This window comes from Dasypus novemcinctus, chromosome 26, assembly GCF_030445035.2.
Source record: "Dasypus novemcinctus isolate mDasNov1 chromosome 26, mDasNov1.1.hap2, whole genome shotgun sequence".
NCBI classification, from domain to species: Eukaryota; Metazoa; Chordata; class Mammalia; order Cingulata; family Dasypodidae; genus Dasypus; species Dasypus novemcinctus.
Window position 1 is genome coordinate 50,755,510 of NC_080698.1, and position 18,971 is coordinate 50,774,480.

The 18,971-nt window shown below is 41.6% G+C and overlaps 1 protein-coding gene across 2 annotated transcripts in view; it reads left to right on the plus strand.

The window, feature by feature from the left end:
- Positions 1 to 2,654: 2,654 nt before the first annotated feature.
- Positions 2,655 to 18,971, plus strand: part of TSEN2 (tRNA splicing endonuclease subunit 2) — a 42,767-nt gene continuing 26,450 nt past the window's right edge. The window contains exons 1-4 of one of the 2 annotated variants that reach the window (XM_004456118.2): positions 2,655 to 2,786; positions 6,121 to 6,327; positions 7,882 to 7,963; positions 18,259 to 18,295. In XM_004456118.2, the coding sequence (XP_004456175.1) occupies positions 6,139 to 6,327; positions 7,882 to 7,963; positions 18,259 to 18,295 (308 nt within the window). In that variant the 5' untranslated portion in view covers positions 2,655 to 2,786; positions 6,121 to 6,138. The remainder of the gene's footprint in view (positions 2,787 to 6,120; positions 6,328 to 7,881; positions 7,964 to 18,258; positions 18,296 to 18,971) is intronic. The other variant, XM_004456119.2, reaches the window with a different exon arrangement.

Consider the following 18,971-nt stretch of genomic DNA (forward strand, 5'->3'; position numbering starts at 1 on the left):
TAGATGCCTGTTGACCCCACAAATCTGATCCTTGCTCAGCCTCCACTACTACCTTGCTATGAGAACTTGAGCAGGTAAGGGAACCTCAAGTGAAATGGAGATAATAACACCTGTCTCACGGGGCTGTTGCGAGAACTAAAAGAGCATGGATTCGAAGTGGCTAGCGCATAGAAAATACCCGATTTCAGATAAAATAGAGGGCATGCAGTTGGATTTGAATTTCAGATAACTGAATACTTTTTTTGGTATAAGTATACCCCAAATATTACATGGGGGTCTGTGTCACATCTCACAGATAAGTGATGGAAAGATTTATTATTAATTTTAAGTGGCTAATGATATCGAGGAGATATATCCTAATAAGATTTTAGTCCTATTTATTAAAGATGTCTACTGAAATATTATAGATGAAATTTTATGCTATCTGGGATCACTTTGAAACACTCCAGCATGGAGGTAAAAGTATGTGTATGGAAAATGTAAAGAAACAAGATGCCAAAGGTCGAACAATGTGGAAGCAGTGATTCATTATACTATTCTCTCTACTTTTGGTTATGTTTGGAAATGATCACAACAAAAGGTTTAAAATGCACATTGAAGGGAAATCTTGAGGGGAAAGTTCCTTATTTAGCAGCTTTCACCCTGGACTCCCAGTGAGGCCAGAATTCTCAGCTGGTAACACCTGAGATCCCATCAACAAATCCCAAAACCCTTCAGGGCAGAGAATTGGGCTGGGATTCCAGAGATCTGGGCTCTAGTCTAAACCGTACCTCAAAATTGCTGTTAACTCAGATAGCAGTGCCTTTCTGGACCTGTTTTCTTCTCAGTTAAATAAGGAAGTTGAACTTGACTACTCCTGAATTCCCTTTCATTATTAAAACCCTATAATTCTAAAACTAATAGTTCCAAAATTCACCTATTGTGCTAGGACAGCTACCCTCCAGCATGTCTCTTCCCTGCCCAATCCATCCTGATAGCACTATTGCCCGACTCTTCCCAAAGTTCTCCCTTTTTTCCAACACTAAATATGAAGCTGTTCGCAGTTTGCTTATCTAAACTTCAGATTCTAAAGAATCTCCTTAGTCTAGCAGTTAAGACCCAGATAGGCAAAGCATCCACCGAATGCCTAGCCTTGAGCTCTTTCTATCAATACCAAGAAGCTGCCGGAATAAGAAAGGATTGCCCAGACTATGACAGGAACACAGCCCAAAGTCACCCAGGCAGGCCTGAGGGGGCAAGAAGTCTCCTAGTGATGTGGGCTATGGGTGGGAGGCTGTTGGGCTCTTCGTAAATAACCTAAGCTGTAGGTGTCCTGAGCTGTGGGTGTGGGACAGTGAGAGGCTGCAGCCCTGCCCTTCGTGACCATGGCAATGACTCCAGTCCTGGGAGGCAATTTAGCAGTGCAAACTCTATATACATACCAGTCAGTCCAGGGACACTTGATGGTGGTGATGCCGAAGCTTAAGTAGACTTGGTCTTGGCCTTGAATAGGGAAATATAATATAGCCTATGCATGAATTCAAAATTATCTAATTCTGTGTCCAAGTGTGCCTAGAAATCCATTTAAGTAATATAGACCCTTTAAACTTCAAATGTTCAGAAAGGACCATGTATTCAAGGTTGCATCCAGATGGAATGTGGGCGATAAGTTAATTTAAAACCTATCTGGTACTCAAACAAACAACTAACAAAGTCATTTTCTTTCATAAAAGCACCATTTGACTCCCCACCCTGTATAAAAGAAACTTGAAAATCTTGTTCAAGACTCGTGTTTGAAACAGAAAGCTCACGAGTCCAACGGGCAGTAAATAAATCATTTTTCCTTCCCAAAATTATTCCTGAGTCTGGCCTTTCTATATGCAAATAATCGAACCTCTCATCTGAGCTGAGACCTCAAGAATGACCACAATTCCTGCTGCAAAGAAAAGGGAGAGGAATGTTCCAGGAAGAGGCAAGGGAAAGCCAGAAAAGGCCTAGCAGTCAGTCACAGAGAGCCCCGTGTACCTCTCTAGCATTATTTGTCACTCTTCCCTGTCACCTGCTTTACCCCTGCCAGGCCTGTGCGCTGGAGACCCTGTCTGGAGAGAAATAGTCCCCCAAAAACCCACCTTTAGTGACATGCTATATATTGGACACACACACACACCCGGCCTTCTTTAAAATAATCACTCCTCGGTCAACACCTGTTGACCTCGGGTCAGGAAAAACTTTGACAATTTATATCGCACTCATTTTGCTCCTCTCTCACAATAAATCCCATTTTTGAGTTGGGGATTTAATAAGCTCTCATTAGCCCCCATCTGACATTGGGAAAGCTGATCTGCTTCAAGGTGGCGTCCACTTAATAATAAAGTCCTGCCACCTCGGACAACCCTTCCCTCGAGGAGTAAGGACGCTAGGTCTTGAGGCCTGGGTTCAAGTCTACCCCCCACTACTTCCCAGTAAGATGCGAGTCACTTCGCATCTCATCTGTAAAATGGATCATGCTGAACTATTTGTGAAGATTAAACGAGAACAGCACCTGTGCAGGGGTTTTGTCCCTACAACTCCGTGCAGGTTAAGGTTAGACGCCGTGCAACCTCCGCCTCAGACTCTAGGGGGAGCGCGAGGGACTCATAGAAGCCCCGCCCTCCCGTCATGCGCAAGCGCACTCTGAAAAGACCCGGCGGGCGCTCCCGCGGGCTCTGCGGCTGCGCACTCGCCCGGCTTTGCGGCGGTGCTGCTTGACGGTAGCCGCGTCCGCTTCCCCGCCCGCATTGCCGGGGTAACGCGTCGGTCTGGAAGAGGTAAGGCATCTTCCTAGAGTGGCGAGTTACGTCCCGGGGTACCGGAACATGGGAAGTCAGGGCGACACGGGGGATTTCGCTGTGGGGTATACACCACCTCCCCTGAAGGCTTTTCAGGGCTAGAGCGGAAAGAGTCCAGAGACTTTCCTGGGGTTCCCCAGAAATGGGACCGGAAGGAGAAGCCAAGATTCCTAGTTCTGAGAATTAGTACCCGTAGTCCGTCGTACTTCTCTCTTTGTTCATTTTGGAAACCCTGTCTCCTGTTGGACTCCAGGGACGCCAAGGTGCAGTCGACACCGTCTCTGCACGCCAGTAACTTTAACCTCTAGTGGTGTGACACTCAAGGAAACAAGCAAAAGGATAAGTAAAGACAGGGAGTTACTAACTTGCCTGGCCCTGAACACATTCTGTCTTGTGCACAATCGTTTATTTCAGTTGTAGGCACCTCCTGGCGAGCTCTTCCCATGTGGTGGGTCCTGGACAAGGCACCTTCGCACAGTGATCCCATTTAAGCCTCGCGACAACATTCAATAAACCTTCGTTTGTTTATATGCCTTTCACTCGGATTGCCTGAGCTCACAAAGTGCAAGTTGGATCCTCAAACGTATTTTTCAGTTGTGAGAAGGTCAGGTTTGCTGGTGGGTTTTAACCAGGCTTTTTTGGCACCTGATCCAAGAGGACTGGAAAATTAAATGGAGTCACCTTTCCCCTTATTTGTTTTTTTAAATTAACGTTTGTGGAGTACCCCCAAAAAATGTTAGTTTGTTTAAGGGAAGAATAAGGAACAGACCCTGCTTTTGAGTAATAAATGCAGTTAGCTCTACAGGTACTCTGGAGTCAGGCAAGCCCAGGTTCTGAGGAAGAAAAACTAACAACCCCCTATATGTGCACTCTGCTCTTTTCAGTCTATCATTCCCTGCTTAAGAACCTGCAGTGTGGCTCCAAGTCTAAACCAGGCTTTGCATTCCAAACTGTCTGACAATTGGCTTGGTCTTTCCTATACATCTGTGTGTGTTTTGGACACATTTCCTCTATTAGGCCAGTCTTCTTACCATGTTCTTGTTCCTTGCCTTACCAGCCTCTTGTATCTTCCCTAGCAGTGGGATTTTGGGCAAATCATTTATCCACTCTGAGCCTATTTTCCTTGTCTGTGAAATGAATATAACAGACCCCACACATGTAGCAGTGTCTGGCTTATTGTAACAATGATTGTTAACCTCTTCTAATTTTACTCAAAGCCCACCTATTCAATTCCTGCTGTTCTAGCAAGGTACTTGTAGCACTTTGATATGTTTCTGAATTCCAAAAATTGATATTGGATTATGTTTTTAAACTGGCCTGTACCTGAATGTGATTAAATTATGATTAAGGCTTTGATTGGGCCACATCAGTAGGGTGTTGAGTCCCTGCCTCTTGGTGGGTGGGGACTCACAAATAAAAGACATGGCAAAGGACAGAATTGGAGTTTTTTGATGTTGGAGTTTTGATGCTGGAGTCTTGAGCTGGAGCCCTGGGAAGTAAGCACACAGAGGAGCTTGGTTGTGAGGAAAGAGAAGCAGACCTGGGGAGAGAGGAACCCTGAGCCTGGAGAGAGTCAAGCCCGGGGAAGAGAGGAACCCGGGAAGCCTGAGCCCTGGCAGATGTTGGCAGCCATCCTACTCCAACATGTGGCAAAAGACTTTGGTGAGGGAAGTAACTTATGCTTTATGGCCTGGTAACTGTAAGCTTCTACCCCAAATAAATACCCTCTATAAAAACCAACTGATTTCTGTTATTTTGCATCAGCACCCCTTTGGCTGACTAGTACAGCACTGAAGAAACGTTTCTTTAATACCTGTGGCAGATGCTATCCTTTCTCCCCTGCTTTGTCTTCAGAGCTCAGCACAAGATTTAACTCCACAAAACTAAACACTGCAGATCATCTGGTTTGTCCTATTTGATTTTTTAAAATTATTAACTTTATTGAGATATAATTCACATATCATACAATTTACTCTCTTAAAATATAAATTTCAGTACTTTTTGTTCACAGAGGTGTTACCATCACCACTATCTTCTAATTTTTAAAAAATGTTTTTATCATCCCAAAAGGAGACCCTCTACCCATTAGCAGTCATTCCCCATTGTCTCCTTCCTTCCCTCAGCCCCTAGCAACTACTAATCTACTTCTGGTCTCTATAGAGTTTCCTATTCTGAATGTTTCATATAAATTAAGTTATACTATATGGGATCTTTTGTGTCTGGATTTTTTTCAGTTAGCATAATGTTTTCAAGGTTCATGAATATTGTAACGTATCAGTATTTCATTCCTTTTTTTGGCCAAATAATCTTTAATTATATGAATAGACCACATTTTTCCATTCATCCATCTACAGACATTTTGCTTGTTTCTACTTTGGGGCTGTTGTGAACATTTGCATACAGATTTTTGTGTGAACATGTTTGCAGTCCGCAGAGTGGAATTGCTGGGTTAATCTGTTTTAACATTTTGAGAAACTGCCAAAATTGCTGTCCAGTCCTCTTACATGTGAATTGAAGACATGACTCAGGGAGTGTTCAAAATGACACACTAACAATGGCAGTTTTGCATGGATGAAAGGCCTACTATGAACCAATTCTTGATGCACCTACTGTCACATGGCAGAGGTGACCCTGGATTATGAAGTTAACAGGGAGTGTTTTATGGCAGATACGATTTGATCACACAAACTTGGGTTGGAGTACCCAACCCAAGCTTCATAGCTCCATCTTGCTTTGTTTAGAGTGTAACAGCAATTCCAAAGGGAAAACCCTAAACAAACCAGAGTAAAATGAAACTTTTCATTTTCTCTTGTGTGAGAGAACTTAAAGTTAGCCATTAAACTTTTTCCCTTTTTTTGACATTTCAGATATAATATATACAAGTCAAGCATAAAAGTGAAAATCTTATAAAAGTCCAGATTGTTCCTGGAAATCTCTAGAAGATGTCATGATAGAGACCAACATACTACCTGAAAAAATCTAACGAGATTGTTTATTTTCAGTTTTAGAATAAATTGCTGTTTCTTCAGTTGAGTATCAGATGCAGTAGTTGGATTGAGAGATAAAGTTAGCAAGTAAGATGAAAGACTAGACAAAATACCCTTGAAAACAAATCTCTTAAATTGTCCATTAACATACAGTATACATGGTTTTGTTATAAATCCTGTATAGTAATACATATACTGCTTTATGAATACTCTTTTTCCCCAAAGATCGCAATGTTTTCTGAGCCCTGCACATGAAAACATTTCCATGTTTTTGACCAGTATAGTCATTGATTGACTGTTTCTTTTTCCTTGTCTACCCTTTAAAGAACAGTTGTCCTTGAAAAATGGCAGAAGCGGTTTTTCATGCACCAAAGAGGAAGAGAAGAGTGTATGAGAATTATGAGTCTCCGCTGCCCATCCCTTTTGGTCAGGACCATGTTCTTGAGAAAGAATTCAGAATATACCGTGCAGAAATGATGAACAACAACGTCATCGTGAGGAACGCAGAAGACATCAAGCAGCTGTATGGGAAGGTAAGTGCAGGCCACCTGGGTGTGCTTAGTTCCTGGCCGCCCTCATCCCTTTGCCCACCCACCCCCCAAACAGATTTTCCCTTGTGGTTTGATAGAGTGTAGAAATAGTACAATTTGAATTGGTACGCAAAGTCACCCATTATGAGGATAATGAAATGACAGGTGGGTTGTCCCCATGGTCCCACAGTTCAACACTGAAGTGGAGCCAGTGGACTCACCTTTTTTCCTCTTTTTTAATTGTAAAAGCAATAGACGTTCAGTGTAAAAAAAAAAGAAGAAATCCAAGCTATTTACAGAAACGGAGTGAGTTACTCCCAGAAGTAACTGAGTTTATCAGTTCCAGTTTTCTTTTTCCATAAACTGATTTCAGATCAGTGGTTCAGAGCAAGAATCCCCTGATCTCCTGGAAGAACAACCTCTCCCTCCCCCTAAGATAAAGAATTGGGATTGGGGCATGCTGGTGGTGAGGGAATGTCCAAACAGTAGCGCTGTTCCTGGCTGTGCCTGCTCTCCCTTACCTGGGACTGGGGCAGGTCGTCCTGGGTGGAAAGGGGTCATTGCACGGCTTACAGAAAAATCAGATGAGTCTTCAGAATACACTGTGGCTCCTGTCCGCTTGCACTCCTAGGTGGAGGTCTCTTAGGTAAGGACAAGTTCTAGTCTTTACTAGTTTCCAGCAGCAACAGTAGGTTTCGAGTGAGACTGGTGGCATCCTTCCTTTCTTGCTTCCCTACTCGTTCCTCCCTCCCTCCCTCCCTTCCTTCGTGTCTCTCTGTCTCTCTGTCTCTCTGTCTCCCTCTCTCTCTCTCTCTCTCCCCCCTTCCCCCCTCCCCCATCTCTCCTCCCCCCCTCCTCTCTCCCCTTCTCCCCCAGAGCCCAATCATTGTTGGGGCAAATTTTAACACCTTTATTGAGGTGTAATTTACATAGTATGCAATTCACCCCACTGTAAGTGTACAAGTCAATAATTGGGGTAAATTTGTTGAGGGTGCAGCCATTACCACAGTCGAGTTTTAGGACATTTCCATCACCCCAGTAAGATCCCTCTTGCCCATTTGCACTTACTCACTGTTCCTGCTCCCAGCCTGAGGCATTCCCTGATTCTTTTTCTATCTCTCTAAATTTGCCTTTTCATATAAACTGTATATATATTGTTTTTGGAATCTGCAGGGAGGAGAATAGTTCAATTCTAGGGCACAATAGGATTCAAGGAGTTTTTTGTACCTATGGAGATGTGACTCGTTTTCAGGTGAATTGTGTTCCTTAACCACATGTAAAGAAGAAATTCTGCCTCTGCCTGCCCTGTTGCCTTTAGCCTATCAGGCATAGACTGTAACACCAGTCGTGAGATAAATGAGGTGGGCTAGAAGCTTAGTTGTACTCTTTAAGCACTCTGATGGAGAAAATACTAAGCTCTTTCTTGGAAATCACTCAATAATCAGAGGTAAAATGTAAAACTATGAAAAATGGAGTGAACCTGTTGTTAAAGTTATTCTGTATCAGCTAAAAAAATCGACAAACATGAGCTAACTACTTTTTCTTTCTTCTTGGAAGGGTTATTTTGGAAAAGGTATTCTGTCAAGAAGCCGTCCGAACTTCACAATTTCAGATCCTAAGCTGGTTGCTAAATGGAAAGGTAACTTTGTGTATCATTTGGTTCTTTTGGCAAATTACCATTTTCTTTCATTTTTTATCTTATCCCTCAGGGTATATAGTTTACTTCCAAAGGAGAAGTACTGTACTCACTGGCAGGGTTACTGACAAAAATAGGAAGTAGAAGAAATCTAATCACAACAAAAGTGTCCTTATAGATAGTGAAAATGTTGTGCTGTTGTTGTCGTTTTTAATTTCTGGAATGATCAAAAGTATTACTTAGGCTTTTCTGTCATTAAGCTTTGTGTAGCAGAATACTATACCTGCTTACCTCTAGTACTGTGTGAAATTAAATTTTTTTTTGAGGCTGGTGCATAAACCACTGAGCCACATTGGCTTCCCTGAGTTACTCCCTTGACAGGTTACTCATTGTTTTCTTTAAGAAGCACCACAACCTGAACCTGGTACCTCCTGTGTGGGAGGTGGATACTCAACTGCTTGAGCCATGTCTACTCCCCCCGAAATGAATTTTCCTTTTTATTTCCAGAAATAGAATTTACAACAATAACCATGACATTAATATATATGTTAAAACACACTAAGGTGTGTAGTTCTCTCACTTGCTGTTCCTTTTTTAAGTTACAAGTCTTTTATCTTAGTGTATTTCTCTAAAGAAGTCTTACTGAATTACTTAAGAACCAATACCAACAGCTAAAACAATAGACATTTTTAAGCGTTTTTTTCACATTTTAAAAAATATTTTATTTTACTTTTTATTTTGTATTTTTTGCTAAAAAATTATTTATTTATTTTACATTAAAAAATATAAGAGGTTCCCATATACCCCACGCCCCACACTCCCCACTCCTCCCACATTAAGGTTTTTATTGTAAGAAAAAAATGCAAATTAAAACTGCGCTGATGATAAAAATGTTCTGGAGTGCGATAATGATGATAGCACAGAATTGTGAAGGTACTGAAAGCCAATGAATTGAACACGTGAAACAGGTCCTGCGGTTAACCAAGGTGGCAGCGTAAGACGGTCCACAGTACTGTCCCTCACAGAATCTTACTCAGAACTCCGGGAAACAGTTAACGGGTTGCCATAACTTGTAAAGTGCCAGATCAAGAAAAAGTGGCTTGAAAAACAGTAGGCAAAGCTCCTGGTGCCCCTGCTAGCCCTTCCCCACACCTTCCACAGAGCACTGTGGCGCTGGCCTCTGCTTCCATTATGGGTCCCTGGCCCTGTCCCAGAGAAAGCTGAGTAACCCTCTGCTAGCACTTTGGTGCCTATATTCACAGTTTCAGATGCTTTCTATCAGGATAGTGCCAGTCAGTCAGGAAGAAGCATGAAAGATTAAACTAGGAAATGTGTCTGAGGCTCACCCTCTCAGAGTTTGTCCTAAAGGCAGAGAAACAGCTTATAGACAGCTAAAGCTATGAAAGAAATAATTAAGTTGAAGCAGCCTGGGACAAAGGACTGTCTGCATTAAGACATACAGCAGAGCACCCAGGAGGGGGTGGAACTCTTTCAAAGGAGTAGAGGCAGCATTTGAATTCCCATATAGTTGAATTCCCAAGGCCACCAGTAAATACAAGCCCAGGGCAAGAAGAGCCTCCAGGCAGGCTCAGGTACAAACATAGAAGACCCTGTACTTTGCATTTGCCTCAAGCAGATCTTCTTGATAGGAGGGCTAAGCTCTGAAGAAGACTATAAACCAAAAGAGAACAAATTTGAAAAGACCATGAGAGATATTGTGTTTTGTTGGCTGCTGGTATTCAAGGAAATCTCTGTTGTATCACTAGCTGGATACAAACTTAAAGATCAGACAGCTCAAGGACTAAATCCCTGAGTTAACACTTTAAAATACTAAAATTTCAGTGTGCAACTAATGATTACAAGACAAACAGGAAATGATGGCCCATCCAAAGGAACAAGATAAAAAATCCAGAACCATCAATAAAGGGGACTAGACTTTGGACATACCAGACTAAGATTTTTTAAAAAATCATCCTTGGTATACTCAAGGAGATAAAGGAAAATATAGAAAAAGAACTAAAGGATATCAGGAAAACAGTAAGGGAAAAATATGAGAATATCAAGAAAGAGATTGAGAGAAGTGGATTTGGCTCAACTAATGGTAGGCAGCTACCATATGAGAGGTCCAGGGTTCAAACCCAGGGCCTCCTGACCCATGTGGTGAGCTGGCCCATGCACAGTGCTGATACATACAAGGAGTGCCCTGCCACGCAGAGGTGTTCCCCGCGTAAGGGACGCCCTCACATAAGGAGTGCATCCCACAAGAAGCCCCACACACGAAAAAAGCGGAGTCTGCCCAGGAGTGGCACCACACACGCACAGAGCTGACGCAGCAAGGTGATTCAGCAAAAAGAGACACAGATTCCTGATGCTGCTGACAAGAATGCAAGCAGACGCAAAAGAACACATGGTGAGTGGACAGAGAGAGCAAACAGTGCGGGGGGGGGGGGGGGGGGAATAAATAAAAAATTAATCTTAAAAAAAAAAAATTGAAATTTTTAAAAAGGAACCAGTTACTGGAGTTGAAGACCACAATAACAGAAATGAAAAATTCCCTAGAGGGTTTCAGCAGCATATTGGAGCTGGCAGAAAAAAGAACCAGTTTCTCAAAAACAAGACAATTGAAATGATTCACACTGAGAAGCAGAAAGAAAAATTAGGAAAAAAACAAGCAGAGCCTAAGAAACCTGTGGGACACCATCAAGCATACCAATATACTCATTTTGGGAATCCCAGAAGGAGAAGAAAGAGGAAAAGGGGAAGAAGGAATATTCAAAGGAAAAACGGCAGAAAAGTTCCCACATTTAATGAGAGATATGAATATACACACTCAAGAAGCCCGATAGACCCCAAATAGGATGAACTCAGAGAGCCATACCTAGGCACATAGTAATCAAAGTGTTCAATGCCAAGGACAGGAAGAGAGTTCTAGGAGCTGTAAGAAAAAAGCAATTAGTTATTGTACGAGGGAATCCCAATAAGATTAAGTGCCACTTTCTCACTGGAAACCATGCAGGCAAGAAGGCAGTTAGACAAAATATTTAAAGTGCTGAAAGAAAACAATTGGAAACCAAGAATTTTATATCTCAAATGAGGGAGAGATTAAGACATTCCCAGGAAGACAAAGGCTGAGAGAGTTCATTACCACTACACCTGCCCTACAAACAGTTCTAAAGGGAATTCTTCAAACTGAAAGGAAAGGACACTAGACAATGTTTCGAAGTAAAGGTCCATACAGATATTATAAATGCCTGTACTATTGTATTTTTTGGAATATAACCCTACTTTTTAGTTCTTACAGGTTCTAAAATGCATATACATAAAACGTAATGATACATCAATTGTTCTGGGCATGCAGTGTACAATACATAATCTGTAACAAGTACAACAAAAGGGTGGGAAAGTTTATATTATGCTATAGAGGTTAATTAGGTATCAAATAAAACATGGTTGTTACAGATTTAAGATGTTAAATTTTAACTGCATGTTAACCACAAAGAAAATGTATGAAAAATATGAAATGTATGAAAATGTATGAAAAAGAAATGAGAAGGGGCTCAAAATGATACAATACAAAAATTCAAATAAATACAAAAATAGTAATGGAAGAATTATGGGTTAAAAAAGACATAAGACTTACAAAGACAGACTACCAAAATGGCAGAAAAAAGTCCTGCATTATCAGTAGTTACTTTAAATAGAAATAGATTAAACTCTCCCCTCAAAAGGCATAAATTGGCAGAATGGATAAAAAAGCATGACTATGCTACATATAAGACTCACTTGAAACTCAAAGACACAAGTAGGTTGAAAGTGAAAGGCTTGAAAAGCACTGCATCGTGCAAATAGTAACCAACCGAGCTGGAGGAGCGCTGCTAATATCAGATAAAATAGACTTTGAGTCAAAAACTGTTATGAGGGTAAAGAAGGCCACTATATACTGTTAAATTCAGAAGGAGGCAAGAATTTGTGTCTGTTTAACAAGAAGACGTAACAATTATAAATATATATGTACTTAATGGCAGAGCCCTACAAATGTGAAGCAAATATTGGCAGACTTAAGGAAGAAATAGAGGTTCTGCATTAATAGTAGGAGACTTTAATACACTATTATTTTTGTTTGCCAAAGGGCTACCAATGCAAAGCACCAGAAGTCTGTTGGCTTTTATAAAGTGATTTATTTGGGGTAAAGGCTTAAAGTTCTAAGACCATGAAAAGTCCAAACTGAGGCACCATCAGAGAAGCTTTCTCACCAAAGCCAGCTACTGTTGATCCTGGCGTGTTGCCACTTGGTGAAGCAAGATGGCTGCAGATCTCTCCCCAGGTTTCAGCCTTCCCCTCTGAGCTCACCCTTTCCTCTTGAGCTCTGTGGGCCCAGCCTCTTGAGGCTTCGTGCTTAAGTGATTCTGTAGTCCTCTGTCTCAGCATAGGGCTGGTTTCTTTCTGGACTACCTATCTCAGTCTAGGCTGTTCTTCTCTCTTCCCAGTTTCAGCTGTAAGCTATTAGGTAAATAAGTAGTCTCTCCCAGGACCTCAAAATAACAGAGCTCTTTGGGACTTGACGTTGAGTCCCACCTCACTGACGTAGTCCAATGAAAAGTCCTACAGGAGAGTGGCTGTGGCTCAAGTAGTTTAGTGCCTGCCTGCCACATGGGAGGTCCCAGGTTCAATTCCTGGTGCCTCCTAAAGAAGACAAACAATGAGCAGACGATGAGCAAAACAAAAAATAAAGCGAGCAGGTTCTTTGTACTTAATTAAGTGATCAAAACCAACTAGAGGGAGCAGAAGTGGCTCAAGCAAATTGCACCTACTTTCCCTCATGGGATATCCGGGTTTGGTTCCCCATGCCTCCTGAAGAAAAACAGACAACTAGCAAAAAACAGTGAGCAGATAATGAGCAAACAGATGGGAGGGGGAGAAGACCTATAGCACTCTTAACAGGTAATCTAATCAAAGGCCCTCCTCTGAATTTAATACAGTCAAAGAGTATCACATCCAGAGGAATAGATTAGTTTACCAACATAATTCTTTTTTTGGTGATTCGTAAAATAATCTCAAACTGCCACAACCATTTTCATTAATGGATAGAAAATCTAGACAGAAGATCAATAAGGAAATGGAAAACATAAATAATACTCTAAACCAGTTACTTCTAACAGACATATATAGAGCGTTTCACCTAGCATCAACAGAACATGTGTTCTTCTCAAGTGCAAATGGAATGATCTTGAGGAAAGACAGACCTTAGATCTCAAAACAAGTCTCAATGAATTAAAAAATATTGAAATCATACCATGTATCTTCTCTGAACACTGTGGAATGAAGCTAGAAATCAATAAAAGGAGAACTGGAAAAATCACAAATATGTGGAAGTTAAACAACTAGTGGGTTGTGATGGCCAGGCTAACCTGTCAACTTTGCCAGGTAACTGGGTAACTGTGCCCAGTTGTTTGGTCAAGCAGGCATGGGGCTAATTGTGATACAAGGACATTTATGGACTTTAGTCATCCGTGAGTTTACTGCATCGATGGCTGTATTACATCTACGATCAACCAGGGAGATTGACATTGTATCCAATCAGTTGAATGCCTTAAAAGGGAAAGTGATTTCAGCATTCAGAGAGAATTGCCAGCTCCCCAGACCTTCGTCAGAGCCCTTGGTTGCAGCCTGCCTGTGGAATCTGGACTTGTGCATCCCCAGGGTCATGTGAGAGAATTTTATAAAATCTCATGCTATTTACAAATATGTTGATTCTGTTTCTCTAGAGAACCTTGACTAATAAACCTTGGTAACAGGAGTGGGTTGAATAAACAATAGTGCATTGATGGAATGAAGTACTGTGGAGCTGTAAATAGGAATGAGTGATCACCAGGATATATTGCTAAGTGAAGAAAGCAAGGTGGAAGAAAGTGCATAGCATGCCATGGTTTGATATAAAAAGGAGGGGGAGATACAAATGCATTTTTGCTCCTATACTTTAAAAATTGAGATAAACCAATGTTTTTTCTTTTAATGCCTATAGAGAGAGGAAAGGAACTGGATATGGTGGGGCGGGGGGACATCATGGGTATGACTTTGGTGGAACCTTGTAAATGTATCACATAATTTAAAAACAAAACTTAAATTTAAAAAGTAATTCTTTAAAAAAAAAAAAAGAAACAACTGAACTTAACTATATATCATTTGGTGGTATAACTGCACAGAGAGGAATTATTCTGATTGACTTTAAAACATGGTAATTTGAGTGTTCAACCCTAATGGGATAGACTTGGTGTCAGTTGTCTCTTGCTACAATAGTGGCTCATAATAAACCACCCCAAAATTCAGTGGCCTTAAATAGCAGCAGTGTTGCCCACGAGTCCGCAGCTTGGCTAGGTGGGCTGTGCGGATCTTTGTGGTCAGTCGTGGATGAGTTGGCTGCTCCAGGGTGGCCTCAGCTGAGAGGAGGGCAGAATGGCACCATTTGGCTCCTGCCCTAGCAGGCCGTCCCAGGCATGTTCTCATGGTTATGGTGGAGGAGTCAGAGCCAGCCCAGTGTGCCGGCCCCCTGCAGACCTGCCCTTGCATACCTGCCCTTGCATACCATTTCCTAATATTCCCTGGTCCAGTGTCAATGGTGGGCCCAGTGGGAAACCTGATGAAGAAATGAGGCCATCAATGCAATCAGCCTACCCTACACTCTAAAGAAAAGAAAGAGCTGGGAAAAAGAATTGTTTTCAACAATGATTTTATTTGCAGGAGTGTTGGTATTGTTATTCTGAGACTGTTATGTGTATATTGTGTGATAAAGCAAGTGAGTAATTATGTGTAGTTGAAGACCAGGATTTTTGACATGGAATGTCTTGTACCCGAAAGCAAGGAAACTGTCAAGGACTACTTGGCTTGTTTTGAAAGGATCCAGGCACCAAATTGAAGAGGCTTTCATTGGTCAAAGATGGAAACATTTAAGCATCGATGAAAATAGTAACTGCAGTTTATTTTAAAGTCCATTCACTCATAATGATATTTTTAAAATGTTTAAATCCTTTAGTTTATAATAGAACCCCACCCCAAGCCCTCCAAAAGAAATTCATTGTTTACCTATGGAGAACATTAAGGAACCAGTTCATCATTTTGAAAACTGAGAAAGAAAAGCAAAGAATCAAGCATTTATTCTGCTTTTTCTATCTGGACCTTTCCTCAAGCTAACCAAACAGTTCAGGAGAGAAAGTTTCTCTTTATAGAACAAACCCTGCTAACAAACAAAGGAATAATAGGGCTGTTTGCAACCTCACAGCAACAGCAGCGCTTACATCATAAGAGACGAGACATGCGGCTTCTAATGGAAGCACTACCAGCCAAGTAGTCTTCCCAGAAACTGAGCCTAAATCTGATCAAGCCTCTAGATCCGCCAGTTCATAAGAAACACAGAGATAGAGGATCACAGTGCTGTTCAAAGTACTGGAACTAAACAGTGAGAAAAGAACTCTGCACCAGAATGGAAATCAACATACAGCTTCCATCTCTGTCAAAGTCTGGCTGTGAAAAAAAGGGCAGTGGAACTAAGAAGAAGCGTGCCGAGTGAGACAAATGATGTGCGCTCTCCTCTCTTCTTGGGCTGTCTGCACGCAGTTCGAGGACCAGCATCTGGACTGTGACCACACTTCAAGGAGCACAATGGGGATGTCATCATCTGAGATCAGCCTGGGGTGGGGCAGGGGCAGGCAGCCTATACAGCAGATGACCATTCTTCAAAAAATAAATTGCAGGGAAGAAATCATGAGGGGGGGACCCATAGAATAAAATCAATTTTAAGACTTACCAGTCAGTTGCTGTGGATGGGCCTTATTTGGATCATGAGTTAAACTTTTTAAGGGGGAAAAAAAATAAGATAATGCTTAGATTTTGGATGATGCTAAGGAATATTAATTTTAAAAAGTATGATAATGGTATTGTGGTTATTTTTCTTTTTTTAATAAAACCATGGGGGGGAGTAGATGTGGCTCAAGCAGTTGAGCGCCTGTCTCCCACATAGGAGGTCCCAGGTTTGGTTTCTGGTGCCTCCTAAAGAAAACAAATGAGCAGGCAATGAGCAGGTGAGAAAAAAACAATGAGCAAGACAATGGGCAAGTGCAGCAGTTTGATATGGTTATGAATTCCAAAAATAGATACTGGATTATGTTTATAATCTGATCTCTATGTGGATATGATTGAGTTATGATTAGGGCATTGACTCACCACTCCCTTGGTGGATGGGGACTCATAGATAAAAGGCATGGCAAAGGACAGAGTTGAGGATTTTTGATGTTGGAGTTTGATGGTGAAGACTTAAGCTGGAGTCCTGGGAAGTAAGCTCACAGAGGAAAGAGAAGCCAGCCTCAGAAAGAAAGGAATCTGGAACCCAGAGAAAAGCAAGCCCCAGGAACATAGGAACCCAGGAAGCCTGAAACCTCACAGACATCGGCAGCCATCTTGCTCCAAATAGACTTTGGTGAGGGAAGTAACTTATGCTCTGTGGCCTGGTATCTGTAAGTTCCCACCCCAAATAAATACCCTTTATAAAAACCAACCAATTTCTGATATTTTTTATCAGCACCCCCTTTGGCTGACTAATAGAGCGAGCAACAAGCAGACAATGAACATAAATAAAAAACAAGGAGGGAGCGTGTGTGGCTCAAGCAGTTGAGCTCCTGCCTCCCACATGGGAGGTTCTGTGTTCCATTCCTGGTTCCTCCTAAAAGAGAAAAAACAGATAGACAAGGAGCAAAAAAATAATAAGTAGACTGAGAACAAATGAACAAAACAGATGAGGGAACTATCTGGAGGGGAGTGGGGAACCTAATGGCTTCCTAATGAAAACTGTGAACTATAGTTAATAATACAATTATAATTAACATTCTTTCATCAGTTGTAACAAAAGTGCCATGTTAATGCACAGTGTTAATAATGGATGTGGTACAGTATATGGGAACTCTGTCTCTGCATGATTTTTCTCTAAACAGCTTGTCTAATAAGAACAGTTTATAATTTAAAAAGTTCTTATAGACATACAAACCAAAATATTTAGACATGAAATGATAGGATATCAGAGGTCTGTTTCAAAATAATTTGGGGCCCATGGGAAAGAGTGGAATTAGAGGTAAAGCAGGATTCAACTTAATTGTTGAAGCCAAGCAATGGGTATGTGAGGTTTTATTATACCATTCTCTCTACTTCTATGTATGTTTGAAATTTTCCATAGTAAAACATTTTAAAAGACGAGGGGGTGGGGGAGGAAGAACAAATCATGTAATGAACCTACCTGTCTGTACACATTACCCAGCTTTAATAATATTTTGCCAAAAAATAAGGAATTTTTCAAATAGTGTAATAATCTTAACAACTGAGAATCTTTCCTGATCTATATCATAACGCAATTTAAAAGTCACTAAAGATTTGAAGGAAAAGAATCAGAAATCAAGGTTGTGGGCTGCCTTAAAGAACTAAATTTCAAGTGTCCCTTTCTAGAGGTTCTTCAAAATCTGGCTTCAGCTACTCTTCCACCGTCATTTCTAACCACTCTCTTCTCCCTCTCTGCTTTAGCCACCTGGCGCTACTTGCCATTCTGTAAATGTGCCATGCATTTGTTGTCCCTCTGCCTCTGCACATGATTTCTACTGCACAGGTTGCCCATTTCCCCCTTGTCTACCCAGTGAACTCCTATTCATTCCTCAAAGCCCAACTCAATTTCCCTTCTTTGTGTTTTTTCCCTAACCTTTCCAGGTAGAGTTAACCAATCCCTTTATAATACTGTAGTTGGTCATAGATCATCGTGGGTTAGAATCATTTGTTTCTGGTCTGTCTCCCCAGCTAGGCTATAATGAACTATAATGAATGAGTACCTCCAGGGATTTTGCCTGTGTGGCACATACAGGAAGAAGGTCGTGACACTGGGAAAACATGATAAGTTCCTGAGGAGATTGTAGGGTTTTAAGGCTGGAACATCATCTGTTAAAATTTTGAACCATCAGAGAGACTGAGTTTGGGAATGGAGAAATGTCCTGCCCAGAGGCAGAGTTAGAAAGGATCAGGACTAAAACTCTAACCTTTGGATGACCCAGTCAACACTGTGTGTGGAAAGACTTCCCACTGGGTGCCCAGAGCCAGAACCAGAACCCAGAGCTCCCAGCCCGCATCCAAAACAAGCCCTTCCATAAAATGAGCCTTCTAGATGCATGGTTTTGTGACTTGAAATTCCTTTGGCCTTCTCTAGATGTTCAGTGTTTATCACCCCTTAAGGAAAATTTGTCTCAGCTAATAGAACTTCTTTGTTGTTACAGATGTGAAGACAAACATGCCTATAATCACTTCAAAGAAGTAAGTCTGATAAACTTGAGCTTTGATGAAAATTCTGGTTTACAAACCTGTTTTTAGGTGGCGTTTTCCCATGGGACAGTCCTCATCAGTTGCAGTTTTGTTTTTTCCTTTTTTTGGACTATAGAAGTGTCCTTGAAAATTATATCTGAATTTAATGTGGATCAGATCATATTTTAAATGCAACTGAGCTTATATTTAAAAAAAATACTCCTGAACTAAATCCTTTGCCAACTTAATTCCTTCCAAAATACGAATAATGGTCCTGTACTATGTATGTTTGTAAGTCCTGGGATGTTTAAACTTAGAATTACAACTGGCGTGCTGGTCTCTGAGTCTCTCAGTGGCCCTGCCCCCTTCTCCCGCTCTCCAGGTTCAGAGAAAGAGGCTTTCGCAGAGGCCCAGGGAAAGAAATCCTCGCTACACACCCCCCCTCCCCTCGGGGCAGTGATGATCCCTTCCTCCCGGCTTTTCTCGATGCTGTTCCCTTTTCCTGAAACTCACACACACGCTGGCTGATTCCCGCTCTAGCGTCAGCTCTTCTAGGGTCCTCGCCCTCGCCACCTCCTTCCGTGCTGTTGCTCCTCAACCCCCACTGCCCCTGCGCTGACACCTGCCACACCTTTGGTCTTCCTTTTTGAGAGCCAGCGCCCGCCTTGCTCACCTCTGCACCCAACAC